At 52.2% G+C, this 15,331-nt stretch overlaps 2 protein-coding genes across 8 annotated transcripts in view; one reads left to right on the top strand and one right to left on the bottom strand.

Annotated features, from left to right (window-relative positions):
- Positions 1-6,401, top strand: part of WDR93 (WD repeat domain 93) — a 40,551-nt gene extending 34,150 nt beyond the window's left edge. For 5 of the 7 annotated variants that reach the window (XR_004315532.1, XM_032468881.1, XM_006192576.3 and 2 more), the window contains one exon: positions 6,090-6,401. Coding sequence is in view for 5 of the 7 variants with exons in the window: in XM_032468881.1 (XP_032324772.1) it covers positions 6,090-6,189 (100 nt within the window). In the remaining 2 variants the exon portion in view is untranslated. Of the gene's footprint in view, positions 1-7; positions 4,039-6,089 lie in introns of those variants that run through there. The other 2 variants (XR_004315534.1, XM_032468882.1) reach the window with 1 other exon arrangement.
- A 5,154-nt stretch (positions 6,402-11,555) lies between these two features.
- Positions 11,556-14,816, bottom strand: MESP1 (mesoderm posterior bHLH transcription factor 1). The gene is made up of 2 exons (XM_032468975.1): positions 12,213-14,816; positions 11,556-11,914 (listed from the first exon to the last, which is right to left on the bottom strand). The coding sequence occupies exons 1-2, from the start codon at positions 12,903-12,905 to the stop codon at positions 11,843-11,845; spliced, it is 765 nt and encodes a 254-aa protein (XP_032324866.1). The 5' UTR covers positions 12,906-14,816; the 3' UTR covers positions 11,556-11,842.
- Positions 14,817-15,331: the final 515 nt, after the last annotated feature.

Below are 15,331 nucleotides of genomic sequence, written 5' to 3'. Positions count from 1 at the left end.
CCTGAAGGAATGAAGTGGAATGGCTAAGATGCTCAGGTTTGAATTCTGACTCCACTACTTACTGAGAGACCTTGGCTGAGTTACTTAACCTCTCAAATCCTCAGTTTCCTCGGTCATTCAAAAAATACTTATTGAGCACTTGCATACAATGTGCTAGACTGTGTTCTGGACATTTCGATGATGCCTGATCTCTAGGTTTTGTAGGTTTTCAGTGAGAAAGTACATGTAAAGTGCTAGGCACAGGGTGGTCCCTCAGTAAATAGCAGGTACAAAAATGGTGATGGGTCCCCTCCGCGTTGGTTCAAGTTCATGCCTGGGGAGATTGCAAATATCACCACAAGGTGGCACCACAGCTCTCCTCCACCACCGAATTTACCTGTTGTATTCAGGTCCTTCCTGGGTTGCCCTGCATCGCTCAGGCAGTTTCCAGGATCTCATGGCGGGGAGTGCGCTCACTCAACAGGAAGGGAATATGGTCCATGGGTCTTGGGGGAGGAGGACAGTGAAGAAGGGGCCAGTTGATGTTTCCTCTGTTTAAAGATTTGCCAAGAATGCTCAGCTATTCCTCACACGTTTTGAGCCCCGATGACTTGGCTTGTTCTTAGGAGACACAGCAGGAGGAATTAAGGGTGAAGTGTCATGATGCCTACAACTTACTGTCAAGTGGTCCAAGAAAACATTTGTAGAGAGACAGAGAGAAAGAGAAAGTGTTAACTGCTGAAACCCAGGAAAATATTTATAGAGAAAGAGAGAAAGGGAGGGAAGTGAATGTTAACAACTGGTGAGTCCAGCTGGAAACTCACCGTACTACTTGCAACTTTTCTGTAGGTTTGAAATTCCCGAAATAAAAGATAGGGAGAGGCTGTAAAATATTGCTTACAGTATAATCCTGATTCTGAGTAAAAAGAGGGAAGACTGGAAGTGTGTTCATCTATAGTAACACTAATTATGTTTAGGCAGTGAAGCGTGTGTAATTTTTTTTTCTTTGTATTTTCCCTATTTGTAACTTTTCTACAAAAAATATGCATTAGTTTGGAAATTTTTAAGTAACGGTTAGAAAAAAAAAAGTCGAGTATGAGGTTAGGTCACGGTTGCAGCAAGGCCGTTCTCTGGGGTTGCAGGTCATAGCATGGAGCCTTCTGGTGCTCTTGCTTGATCGGGCCCAGAGAACTCACTGTTTAATGAGTATATTTCCATTTCTGTCCTTTCTGTCTAACCCCCTCCTTTAAGTGGCCTAGGAAGGGTGAGCCTTCCCCCTTCACCTAGAGCCAACTGGCTGCCCTCCTGTGGGAACGGACTACAGGTCAGCAGCTCCAGCCCTGGCCACTCACCTCCTGCCTGGTTGCCCAGGGCCTGAGCAACTCAGGATGCCTCAGCCCCTAACTGGCAGTCTCCCTCCCTCAACCCAGGTGCAGGTAGAGGTTACTCCTCAGACACCTGCTGAACCCTTCTTAACCCAATGAGTGTAGAACTACAACTATAACAGAGCAATTCCCTGCTTTAAAAAAATGTTAGTATTTCTGATATATGTTATATATGCACTTGTAGAGATTTGGAAAACAGGACAATACAAAAAAGAAAATTTAAATACCCTACAATCCATCACCCAAAGTCAGCACTGCCATTGACCTGCTAGTTTATTTCCTTCAGGTTTTGTCCTTAGTGCTTTTCGCTAAGTTGAGATCATGTTCACTTTTTTAAGCTGGCTTTATGTTTACTCCAGAATATAACTTAAGTGACTTTTTAATTTTAAGAAAAACTTCCTTGTCAATATGTTTTTAATGCCTATGTGTTTTCCATGGAAAGGGTGTCTATGGTACACTTCCCCATCCCCCTGTTGGGTCTACTCTCATAAGGAGAAGACAGTCCCTTCTGCCCCGATCTGCTCCAGTCTCTGGAACCCCACAGGCCATCCTGGCCCCCAGTAGGAATGGGAGGGACTCCTCCACCTCTCCCTTCCCATCTATCTCTCTTCCCCTGTTGGCACAGCTTAGCTCCACAATCCCACACCGCAGCCCATCCCTGGGAAGGACCCCCAGTGGCTGGGTGAGGTGGAGGGCCCTGGGGGCCGGGGGCAGGGCTCGGGGCTGAACGAGCAGTTGGAGTTTGGGGAAGAGAGAAGCTCAAGGAGGCGCTCCCTAGGTTCAGGGACCCAGCAGAGGCTGGGACGGGTTGCACTGTGTGGTGGGGACAGGCCCAGCTGAAAGAGACGTTTACTTGGGCCTGATCACAGTATCAAATCATACCCCTCACGGCAACTCATTTTCTGAATTGGGTCCCAGGAATCACTTAGGAAACATTGATTTAAAGAAGGCTCTTCCTGTTCTACCTCCTCTGAGGTCTGATATCCCAGGGTACCCCACCTCCAACATTTTATTGTGTTAAAACATACAGCAACTTTGAGAAAAACGTCAGTGAACACCCACAGACCCACAAGCTAGATTCCGTCATTCACATTTTACTCCCCTTGTTTCTCACAGCATGACCATAGATGTCTGAAGACTAATCTTACATTTTTTTCCCTCTATTTACTCCTTGTATCTAAAACAGTTTCCAGTGGCCCTAAAACTAGGTGAAACTTTAAGGCGATGGATTCATGTGGCAATAGATTCAAAGTTTCAAACTTGCATTAAATAGTCTGCCCAAGTTGTTTTCACAAAACCTGCACTTGGGACTTAAAAATAGCCAGTGTGAAATGGAGCCTGCCTTTAGGGCTTTGAAAGGGGGCCAGTTAGCACCAAATGTCCCCCGCCAACTCCCTTGGCAAGCTGGCTTCTGCTCCCATCCAGCCTGGGCCTCCAGGGCACCATTTCCATCTGGTTCCACTCCCTGTGTATTGTCTGCCATCTCGGTTGGGTCAGACTTTTGATCACAAGACAGAAATTTCAGGACACAGGAAGCTGACAGAAAGTGCTCTGTCTCTCACCTCACCCCCTTTATGCCCCGTGGCCAAGCAGAACATGGGCTTCTGGGCTGATCTAACAGTCCCAGGTCCACACGTTTCCTTGGCAAGGGGGTGGGCAGGCCCCGTGTGGACACTAGGTGACATTTCCCTCGTCAGTGGAGGGTAAGGGATGGTATTCTGACCCTCTTCTTTACTTTCCCTGGGAGGGAGATTGTGGGCCTATCCTAACCTTTCTTGAGAAACAAAGGGGCAAATCCCTGGAAGATTATTTATAGACTCATAGAACCCAAATGTGCATGCAGTTCACTACTGGAATTCCGAGGCTTTGCACAAGGCCTCACAGATGTTCCATCTCCTCTCCCACTTTGCAGATAGGCTGCCCATCTTTTTTGGAAGAGGTACGCACACACTTTGCTTCAGAACAATAGACAGCAGTCCTATTTGTTGTGCCATCCTGGGAAGGAAAACCCTGTATTTGCTGATGGTGGAGGGAGAGGGTCTCAGGCTCCAGACAGGGCCTTTCCCAGAGGGCTGCTGACAGTCAGTGCCCAGCCTCAGATGAACAGGCATCCTCCCCTGTCCCCCATCGTGGCCCAACACCAACTGCCAAAGGGAACTGCTCTGCAGACGTGCTGGTACCACGCAACGCGCCCCACCCAGCTTTGCCTGTTCCCTACACGGCAGGTGTCCCCTGTCACCTCTGCCCTGCCATTGGTGGATAACCCCGCTTCCCACTTCCCAGAGCACCAGGCCCTTGGCTGCCCTTTCACTTGGGTCTCCCGGGTCACCCCCAACCCCACGCCCTGTCCCCTTCCTGATTCAGAGAAAGAGGCATCCTGCTCATACCCAAGGCCATTTCCCCTGCAGGACACCCAGACCTTCTTGTCCAGCTGGTTGGCGACCTCCTCCCCTCCACTGACCTAATCATGGACATATGTCCCCACCACGTTCTCACATTAGAAAACAAGCAAGAGCCTTCCCAGGTCTGCAGCCGCCTTATTTCTCCTCCACCCAGAGCCCTGCCCCCAGCAAACACAGTCCACACCCCCTCCTGTGTCCTCTTCTTCCATTTGCTCCCCAGCCCACTGCAGATTTACCATGGTGTCACCCTGGCCCCACCTCCCCAGCCCAACATTCTCACCCAGTCATTTCCATGAGTTTTTCCTCGTAGTTCCGTGGGGTAAGTTCTTAGAGGTGGACCTGCAGGGTTATGGGGCAGGCACATTTGAACTCTGGGATATTTGTACCCACCTGCCCTCCAGTGATGGTGGATTCACTCCATGTCCTCACTCCTTACCCACATGGCAAGAAATGAGGGACAAAAATTGACAGCTCATTACTATTTTAATTTGGAAATGAAGGAGGTGCAGCTTCTTCCTGTTACACAGAAACGCACATTCGTCCTGCTGCCTCCTGACGGTCACTCTGTGTTCCGACCCCTCCCCCAGCAATTTCACTTCCACTTACTTAGCAGCAGCAGTGTTATTATAATTAACCTTTACTGTGTGCCAGGCCCTGTGCTAAGTGCTGTGCAGGCACATCTTGTTTCTTATTCTGATTATTATCATCCCCACTGTACAGCAAGGAAGCTGTGGCTGACAGAGGTGAAACTGCCCGTCCACAGCCACCAGCTTATAAGTGAACGAGCTGGGTTTGGACACAAGCAGTGCAGGTCCAAGGCCCGAGCTTCTAACTTGCACGTGCTCCGCCTGCCCTCTGCCTGCCCACTCCTACACTCAAGCAAAGATGCCACATGCAGAGACCGGAAACCCCAAAAGTGTCATGAACAGGGAAAGAGAAGGAGGCAGGGCTGGGTACCGCCCAGAAGCCATTGCTAGGATGTATTTTCAGTGAAAAAAACCAGGGGCACAACAGTGTGCTGCACACTTCAAGTTTAAAAAGAGAAAGATTATATGCATGTCTGTACTTGTGTGTGTGTGTGTGTGAACAACTTTCAAGGATTTACAAGGAGCCATTCATTATAGTTGTTTTTGGAACAGAAAACAAGGATTTGAGGAGAGAAGAAGGTTGGTTTTTAATTGTGTACCCACTTGAATTCTTTGATTTTTTTTAAGCACAGCATAAATTACTTTTTTAAAGTTAAAAAAATGCTTTTTAAAGTTAAAAAAATGTGTCATGTGGAGGTGGAGAGATTCTATTAGCCCAGGGTGGGCAGCGTCTGGTCAGCATTGAGTACCAGACACATCTCCATGTGACTGTCCCACAGGCAGAGCCGCAAAACAGACCTAAAGCAGCAGTCACTGTCTTTCTCCCCAAAAACTTCCCTCCTCCCATCTGCCCTAAGCTTTTTAACATCGCCTGCTCACTCAGGCATCGAAGGAGAAGGCAGAAACCTGGGCGGCAGCCTGCACCCGCCTTCTTCAAAGGCACCTTCTGCCTGCGCACAGCGCCAGCTGGACATGCAGAATGAGGGGTGAAGAGGGATGAACCCCAGACTTCTCTGATTCTTCCATATTGAACATGCATTTATTTGTTATTAAAAAATAACCTATTATCTTGTAAGACCCAACTGAAAAATCTTACTTTCTAGGAGCGCTCCTCAGGCAGGGAGTGCCCCTCTGCATGGTCCCTCTATTGCACTTAAATGCCTCCGATTACAAATGTTCTCTTCCTCTTGTCCCCCGTACTAAGCTGGGGTGAGCAGGCGGCAGTTTTAATCACTTTGATCTTTCCACACTTCCACCAATGCCTGTCACTAGTCAATGTTGTTAAATGGAACTATTGGCATTCTGGTGTATTTAATGTTGGTCCTGCCCACAGACTTTTAGTTCCTAATTTCACCATGTCTTCTATCTGTACATTTCCTAGTTTATTTTTTTAGTTAACTATTCTTTTTTAATGGAGGTACTGGGGATTGAACCCAGGACCTGGCACATGCTAGGCGTATGCTCTACCCCTGAGCTATACCCCCGCCCCCTGTACATCTTCTAGTTTAGAATGCTAGACCTATCATTCCTTCAGTAAAGCTGTTTTGAGTGCCTTCTGTGCACCAGGCGGAGTCCTGAGAACACAGACAGGAGTCAGATGTGTCATGTGGAGAGATTCTCATATTAGCCCAGGGTGGTCAGCATCTGCCCTGGGGACCTAGGAGCCGGAGTTGGGAGGTTGTAGGGGAAGGTGGCACAAAGCAGGTTCCTCTCATCTCCAACTGTGTGGCTCACAGGCTTCAGAAGCTGGAGAAGAACAAAGCGAAAGAGCAGGAGCACTGGACCCGGCTTCGGAGGTATTCCTTGCTTCTCCAAAGAGAGAACTTCAAGAAGTGACTGGGCTGCTGCCCTGGGCTCTCTGAAAAGGTTGGCAGCAGGCAGGATTTGCCCTGGGATGCACATGGTGCGAAGGGCTGCAACTCACTAGGCCTAAGGGGCCTGGACTTGCAGTCTGGGACCTCTGCAGAGCCAGCAAGGGGAGAGAGCCCTCAGGCAGGCAGATGTATCACCCAAATAAACAGTGACATTGTTTCCAGACTTCAAAGTTACTACAGTGTGTAACCCTTCTTTCCCACCCAGTCTAGACCCCAGCAGGGCCCAGGCCATGGTGTCAACCTGAGTCCCAGGCCTTGTGAGGACCACTCGTGTTATAGGCACAGGAGACACTTTGCTCAAGTGAGCAAGACGCCCAGTCCACCCCAGCTATTGTGTGGCCCCCTTTTCTCTCCACCCACTTCTTTTCCCTCTCTTTGCTGGCTCATAAGCTTTATGGAATCACTTTGGAGAGGCTGAGGCTCAGAGTGGTTGAGTGACCGCCTGAGGTCACACAGGTATGAAAGGCAGAATAGGGGCAGGTGAGGAGGCAGGCAGGAACCATGCCATGATTGCCCCTTGCCTGCTGGCTTGGGAACCCTGGCAGAGTATTGGGAGCCTGGGGACGCAGGAGGGGGCAGAGAGGTGTCTTTTTCTTCTCTAGAATCTTCCCTTCTCAGGAAAACTAGGTGGAGGGGTCCCCTGCAGTTCAAGGCCTACTCCTGCCTCTCTGGGGACACCGTGTGGTGCCTTTGAGAACTGCAGGTGGTTATAGCCTTCCAGTTTTTCCCATGATGAACAGCCCATTAAAGCCAACAGCTTGCAGTGTTTGTGACCACAGCTGTTTTTGTGTCCCCATCCACCTCCTCCCCTGGGTCACACATGCTCCTCATTGGCACGACACCTCCCTCGTGGCACTGATACATGGAGCTGAATGTCCCCTGGATGAAGGGGTCCCCACCTGAGACACTGCCCCTCACCCTCCCCACCGTGGGAATGAAGACACAGCAGCAAAAAGAACTCTTTGACAACAACCCTTTTCCTCTCACAGTAGGCATGGCGGCAGCTCTCTCTGAGATGCGGAAGGAAAACAGGATGATGGTCTTGGCCTTCCACGCCACCTAAATGTGACAAGGCATCTCCATGGTTTATGTGTTTCACATGTAAACCTTAAGCACCTCGTACAATACAGATAATCCCATCACCTCCATTTCACAGACATGAACTTGAGACTCAGTTTACACAACTTAGAACATCCCATATCAAGTCCTGATTGACTTTGTCAACAGCAAATGTCAGAAACCCAACTCCAACTAACTTTAGCAACAAAGAGAACTTGTTGGCTCACAGTGTGAAAGTCCAGGCGTAATGCCTTCCATGTGGCTGGACCAGGTTTTGTATAACATCAGGAATCTCTCTCCACCTCTGAGTTTTGATTCCCTCTGCTTGGGCAGCAGCATGACCACCAATAACACCCACAGTGAATGTCCCTTTCTCAATGGTTCCAGCAAAGTCCTGAGCCTACTCCTCACTGACCTGCATGTAGTCACATCACTGAACTACTGACAGTGATGACCAAGCAAGCCTATGCATGTGCCCATCCCTGGAGGGACATGGAGGTCATGGCCACCCAAACTAAGGAAGGTAGAGCTGTCTGGAGAAAAGAAAATGACAGGCTGCAAGGGACAAAGGCAGGCGAGGTGCTGAGCAAGCCAAGACAAGGGAAGTGCCCTGTCCACACTCTCCAAAGTCATGTGCTGCCAACACCAGGCTGCCTCCCCATTTCCTAGTATGTTGGGGGAGACGAGCGAGGGGGAAGAAGGGAGTTGGCGCATTCACGGGGAGCCTTATATGCCAGTCCCACCAGAGGGATGAGGGAGAAGGAACCAGGGCTGGCAAAGGGCCAGAAGATGGGAAGAAGAAGCCTGGATGTTAGGCTGGGAATCCAGGGCTCTAGCCCCTCTTGGGACTGGTGCCCTTTGGGGGCTGTGCCAGTGGCCACTAAAGAGGTCCTTGCCCACTGGGAGATGGGGCCCCTTGGAAGCACCAAGAACCTCGGGTCTTCTCAGGGGAGTGTTAGAACTAGGAGGAGGCTAGGACTAGGGCGAAGGCAGCATGCAGAGTTTAGGAGGCACTAACTCTCAGGGTTGTGCACCTGGTTCTGGGGGGGAAGGATGGACAAAGTGGTCCTAGCCTCGCCCTGAGATAATTAGGGGCTTTGAAGTTAGAGCTCACTTCCCTCCCCAGCCCTATGCAACCCCGGTTCTCCAGGTAGGTGGTGTTTCAGAGAGTATCTATGTGCCCTTCAGATGGACCTGTTTATTTAGCAATGCATGACCAATTCACGGCCCTCCTCCAGGTGGATCACTTGCCCACCCAAGGCTGAGCCCAGCTTTCCAGCCCTGCTCCCACAGAGTCTGCCATCCACCAACGCAGGCAACTCATGACCACCACTTCTCTGCCCCTGGGTTCAGATTGTGACCTATGTGGCGTGTCCTTGAATAAATGTCTTGAATGTAGAACGATCAGCTTAGCTGATCCTCCTTAAAACACTGGCCCACCCAGCATCAGCATCCACACAGTACAGCTGTCTTGGCGGGAGCAACCTGCGTGGTCAGCAGGCAGAGGCAGGTCCCTACGGGGGACAGCACTGGTGGCCCACGTGCTTTAGGAACTTTATTTCACACCCCTCAACATGTGCACACACACTTGTCCACCACCACCCACCGTTGTCTCCACCCCAACAGCTGCCTTCTAGCTTTGTGAAAAGTTCCTAGACTTTTTTCTGTGCTCCAGGATCCTCATCTGTAAAGTAGGTATAAGCACCACCTGCCCGCCTCACCTGCGGCCCTGAGGCTAAAACGACTTGAAATTTGTTGGTGAATTTAAAGCCCTCAACACTGACCTGGGCCATCTAGCTGCTCCGTATATGTCCGTCTCTCCACCACGTGGGTTCTGACCGGTTGGGCTGTGAAGGCAGCTCTTCGGAAAAGGAGGGGAGGGCTGTTGACCAGCGGTGACCAGAGCGCAGGTGGGATCAGCAGACCGGCCAGCCCGCAGGTGCTGGTGCCATCCTCTCACGCCTCCCACTTCCAGCACGCATGCGCCCAGACTGCTTCAGACCAGGCCGCCTGGCCCGGGGCCCAGGTGAAGTGAGACGCCACCCGGTACCCTCTGTCCTTGTTCAGCTGTCACAAAGGCCGTGCATCTGTGGATAAGCACACAGGCTCTAGAGTTGCACATGGGTCCCAATCCCAGCACTGCCCCTGAATGTCTGTGCAGGCTTGTTAGTTAGCCTCTTCCTTACCTAACTTCCCCATCCTTAAGATGGCCCTGCTAACTGTGCTTACCTCACAGGTTAGCTGAGGACTGAGAGGGAGCACTCGCTCAGGGCTCGCCCACCTGGACGCTGCTCATGGTCCTCCTCCCTCTGAATGTGTACACAGTTTTCTCCTGGGGGCTGCGAGCAGAGCTGGCCCAGGAAGGGGGTGGGGGCGTGGGAGTGGTGGGAGGCGCCCCCTTCCCGTCTCCAGTCCTCTCTCTTATTAGCAGGAACATGTTAATGAAAATTCACACCCAGGTGCCAATAAACAGTGGGCCGCTCCTGGGCTGGGAGAGGGAGGAGAAGCTCTCTGCAGGAGATGGGGCTGGCCGAAATGAGCCTCACTTATCTGTGAAAAGACTTGCTAATAACTTTAATTCCTCATCCTAAACCACGGAGCCTTTGCCATGCAAACAGATTTTCTAAACCAGGCAGGCCCCGGGAAAGACTCCCCGCTTGCTCCAGGTAGTGTTCTGGGACAGGGGACTGAGAGGGGGTGGAGGTGCAGGAAAAGGGGCAGAGCAGTGAAGGTGTGAGGTCCCACCCCTTGCAGGGCCTCTGCTTTTGGATCCCTCTCTCTATAGCCAAATGCTGGCCAGGGTGTGCCTGGACTCTTGAATTCCGCAGCAGTGCCCCACCAGCCAACTCTGAATTACTGCCCTTTCTGGCCTGGACCAGGGCTGGGAATGATCTCTGAAGTCGTTTCAAAACAACTTATCAGTATCAGTGGGTAAATAGATAAACTGTGGTATAGCCATACAATGAAATCAATGAAATATTATTGGGCAATGAAAAGAAATGAAGCAATGATACATGAGAAAACATGATGCTCAGTGAAAGAAGCCAGATACCAAAGGCCTCGATATATGACTCCATTCATACGAAACGTCCAGAACATAGAGATAGAAAGCAGGTGAGCGGGCTGAGGGGAGGAGGAGGGGTATGGAATAATGCGGAGCTGCTGCTAATGGTTGGTTACCATCTTTTGGGGGTGAACAGTGATGATGGTTACATAACTGTATGAATATACTAAAACCACTGAATTATGTACTTCAAAAGGGTGAGATTTATGGGTACATAAATTATATGCCAATAAAGCTCTTATAAAAAAATACCAAGGTCAGCATTTCAAAGATGCTTGAGGGGGGCAGAGGGAAGAACTGAGTATCTATAGATGGTGGAGGGACCCTCAGGCAGACAGGCTACACCTCCTTGCACACCTACCCCCGAGGCCTGACTGCTCACCAGATTCCCTGACTGAAGCCAGCCTCCTTCTGGGCTCAAGGGTCCCCTCTTTCCCACACAGCACTTCCCTTATCTGAATCCAAGCCAATATAGAGAAGAGTGTGGCAGCTTGGCCTGGTTCCAAATCAGCTGTGACTCTGGATGCAAACTTAATGGATCTCTCATCTCACCGTAGCCACAGGTCTCTCGGAGGTCATGGTTACATAAACTCGGGACTGACCCACTGGTGTTATTTTATGTCTCTAAACCACATGGAAGAGAAGCCAGAGTGAGGGGAGATGGGAAAATCCCAGGGTCCAGGCCATGATGCTTCAGCACAAGGGGAATAAGGACTTCGGATACATGCAATGAACCCTCGGAGCTGGTGTCCCCTCAGGCCCCAGAATGAATGGAGCTGGCAAAACCCTACCAGGGCTGAGAGCTCAGATCCTGAAGTCATCCTGAGTGCTGATCTTTGGTTTATTCTTCTGTAAAATGATCACTTGAGCATAAAATGTATAAAGAACCCGATGCACAGGAAGTACTCACTAGTGGAAATGTATTTTCTATGGAGATGGTTGGCTTTATCCTCTCCCCACCAAGTTCAAAGCAAAGATGGACAGACTCCACTGGATGCCACTTTCTCACATGAAGCTCCACACCCTTCAAGCTGACCTATCTGGAACAGGAGGTGCTAAGCCAAGGCTGGGGGCAAGAAGAAAGGGGACTGAGCCTGTGTGCTTTGAGAGCTGAAGATAGCAAGAAACCCTCCCAACTCTCCCACGTTCTTTGGAGAAGGGGAAAGGAGCTTTGTGTCCATGTAGCATAAAAAGAACTTGCCAACTGACACCAGAACATAGTTTATTCACAAATAAATAAATACATACTAGGCAGAGCCTCCTGCCTGCCTCAAAGTGTCTACCCTATGGGTCTCTCCATCGCGGGAGGGATTGGAGAGAGCCATCCTGGATGGGGACAGACTCTCACGTTCAACAATGCCCATGCCAGTATCCCCGGTGCCCTCTTCCAGGAAAGGGAGCCTGGAGAGGGACCGCTTCGAAGGCGCGGCGGCCAAAAAGACGTCGGTGCTCACAGAACAGGGCGCCAGTTGTCCGTCGTCACTCCAACTGTTCAGGCCGGTGGCCACTCCAGGGGCATCCAGGTCTCCAGTAGTGCCAGCACGTCCCCGTCGCCGGGAAAGAGCTGTGGGGAGAGAAGGGACAGCGTGGACCTCAGCGTTGCCCGCCGAGCGTGGGTGTCCGCCCTCGCGAGCTCCACTCTCGGGGCATTCTGGCGGGGAACGGGACCCCGTCCCCTACGTGTCCTCTCCCTCCCCTTGCCGCTTGAGCGTCCCAGGCACGCCAACTATGTTGCCCGGAGAGGCTGGGCCACCGGTGGCGGGGCAGGTCTCCGGAGTGCGCGCCGGGAGCACAAGACAGTAGGTAGCGCCACCCACCACGGTGCAGAGCGAGGAGTTCCACGCGAGCAAGGAGGTACTAACCGGAGATGCGTGGTCTGGCTCCATCGCCTGCCCTTCGGGGCACGCCGCCTCGTGGTAGAGCACAGGCGGGTCGCGCGGCTTGGGCGCCTCTAGGGGTGCTGGGCAGGCGGGCGGGGACCCCCAGCACGCAGCGGCGCTGGCGGCTGAGCCCAGGCCGGGGCCGCACGTCTGCGTCTGCGCGGGGCCGCCGTCGGGGCACAGCGGGCAGCCCCGAGGGAGCGCAGAGTCGTTGCGTCGCCGGCGCCGGCGCTGCAGGCTCTCCTCGCTGAGGCCCAGCACGGACGACAGGTGGCCGATGTAGCGGATGGCCAGGCGCAGGGTCTCGATCTTGGTCAGGCTCTGGCCGGCGGGTGCCACGGACGGCGGCAGAAAGCGGCGCAGCTCGTGCAGGGCGCGGGCGAGCGTGCGCATGCGCAGCTTCTCGCGCTCGCTGGCGCTCTGCCGCTGCCCGCTGCCCAGGCGGCTGCTGCGCGCGCCGCGCCTCCCCGCGGTGGGGGCGCGGAGGGCCGCGCGGGCCACTGGCCGCCCGGGGCTAGGCACGGGACTGCCGGCCGGGGCGCTGTCCCAGGAGTCCGGGGACGAGGCGGGGGAGCAGCCGAAGTCCCTGTCGGAGGTCGGCGGCGGCCGAGCTGGGCCCCAGCTCGCAGAGAGGATCCAGGACTCAGTGAGCGGCGGACACAGGAACTGGGCCATGACAGCGGCGGCGCTTCTTGGGGCCGGCGGCCAGCGACCGCTTTATCCCGAGCCCGAGGTGTGAAGTGGCCCCTTCCAGGCCGCATCAGCACTTCAAAGCGGGCTCGGGGCCTGGCGGGGCGGGGCTTGACCCTTTGAACCAACGGCGGGGAGGCGGGGGGAAGGTGCCTGCCCTTTAGCTGAGCCAGGTTGCCCAACCTGGGCCCTCACGTTGGCACCTGACCCAGCCACTGGAGCCTCCTGCCTGCGCCAGTGGCCAGCGCTGTCTAGGGTTTTGGGCAAGCTCAGCAGGATAAAGGAAGCAAAATCAAGGAACTGAAAGTCCAGTACCTAGGTTTGGGGCTGCCTTCACCTTTTGGAGACCCTATGCAAATTCTTAAATTTTCTTGCATCTTTGTTTCCAGTTTGTATAACGGGGCATACTGCAGCCAGGTCTGTGGACTCGGGTATGGACGGGATGGGGTCCTGAATCCTGCCAGAAGGGAGAGGAACAGTAATCTGTTCCTCCTCTGAGGCAGGCTGGTCCTGGATGTGCCCTTCCCTGGTGGTGTTGAGTGGGAGGGACACCATGAGGAAGCTATCCCAGGCAAAGCCAACTAGCTGGCTGAATCTGGTAAGGTTCTGGATCGTCTTAGCCAAGAGAGGGGAAGCCCACTGCCCTCTGGGACGCCCTCAGCCTGGCAGTGTCAAGGGCTTGGCCTGGTGCCACAGCTGCCACCACTGGCCCCTAGCTGATACTCTGCCACTTTGGGGCAGGTAAGATGGGCTTTGCCAATGAAATGTGAGTGAAGATGACATAGAAAAAGCATTTAACAAAATTCAGCACCCCTTCCTGATAAAAATTCTCAGCAAACTCTGACTAGAGGGGAACTTTCTCAATCTGATGAGAGGCATCTAGAAAGAACCTACAGCTAACATACTAAATAGTGAAAGACTGAAAGATTTCCCCCTACTATTGAGAACAAGGCAAGGATGTCTGCTCCTACCCACACCTCTTCAACGTTGTATTCGGGGGCCGGGGGGGGGGTGTTCTAGCTTGTGCAAAAAAGAAAGAGAAATAAAAGGCATACAAATTGGAAAAGAAGAAATAAAACCATCTCTACTTACAGACAACATGACTGTCCACATGGGAAATCTCAGAGAATCTCTATTGCCTGGCTGACCCCCCCAGGGGTTTGAGTTTGCACCTTGTCACAATAGCTACTTCATGCCTACTCTCCAGCTAGACTGTGAAGTACCTGGTGTCTGGCATTATGTCCTCAAGAGAAGTGGTATCTAGGGTCTCATTCAGTGTCGGAGGGTCTGGTGTTTTAAATCCCCCATGTTTTCCAGTTCTGTGAGACTGATGGGTGAGCTGGTTTGTAGCAAAGAAAGCTAAGTGGCTTGGTACTTTCCCTCTGGGCATCTTTGCTCACCAGGGCCTCCTCCCCTTGTCTCTTTTTTTTTTTTTTACTGCCTTTGGCCTCCTTTCACACCCTCTACACCCCCTCCTCTGCAATCTGTCCCAGCAGCCCTAGATGCTTATGCCCATGGTCACATTAGGAGAGGCAATGCCAGCCCCTCTTTGGGGAGAAGTGGAGGAGCCCACACTGTGGGCATATGCCATAGGACCCATCATATTCCCAAGGAGAGCCTGGCCCAGGAGGACCCTGCTCAGCCTCCAGCTGTCAGCAGGGTCTGCTCTGTCTGGACCCTGGCTGATGGATACCTTCCTGGGCTTCTAGATCCAAGCCAAGAACCAGGCATTGAAGCCCAGTGATGGGCCTCTTCAATCCCACTGGACCAGAGGTAACAAACAGTGGGAAATGGTTGTGCACCCAAGCAGAAGCGGGTGCAGAGTAAAGGCTGGACAGGCCAGAGGGGTGTGATCCCAGAGGTCTCTGGGCAATCTGCTGCCAGCCTCTGAATATAAAAAATTCCTCCAATTCTACATGATTTTGATTTCAACTTTGTAGCTAATAATTGAGAAGACTCGGGATGACCCAAATTCCTAGGCAATCAGCCATCCTTTTGTTTTATTGTCATATCTTTATTTATTTGAAAATGTAATACATGCACATGATTAAAAGTCAAGAGGTGAACAAGTAGAGAGGGTATAACAGATCTCTTTACTATCCTGCCTCTGAGGCCTCCAGTTTCCAATCCAGAGGAAACTGCTATTAATGGTTTGTTGGGAACAATGCTCTGAAGTGAATTTTTACTTAAGGACAAAATCAATCAGACATTCTATGGATAAGAGACCATATGTGTGGGAGGCCAACTATATATCCTGAAAACAGCTTGGCCCCTGAGGATTCTCAGATCTGGGGCCCAACCATTCATATTCACTGCTCACTTACGTGGGAGCCACCGAGAGACCTGGAGCAGGAGCAGGGCACCATGAGCGGTACATGGCAGGAGGATCTCTGATGTCAGGTCTGAGAGAG

Source organism: Camelus ferus, chromosome 27 (genome assembly GCF_009834535.1).
Source record: "Camelus ferus isolate YT-003-E chromosome 27, BCGSAC_Cfer_1.0, whole genome shotgun sequence".
Classification (NCBI taxonomy): domain Eukaryota; kingdom Metazoa; phylum Chordata; class Mammalia; order Artiodactyla; family Camelidae; genus Camelus; species Camelus ferus.
Note: the sequence above shows the minus strand (reverse complement) of the source record. Positions and strands in the feature narration are given on the sequence as shown.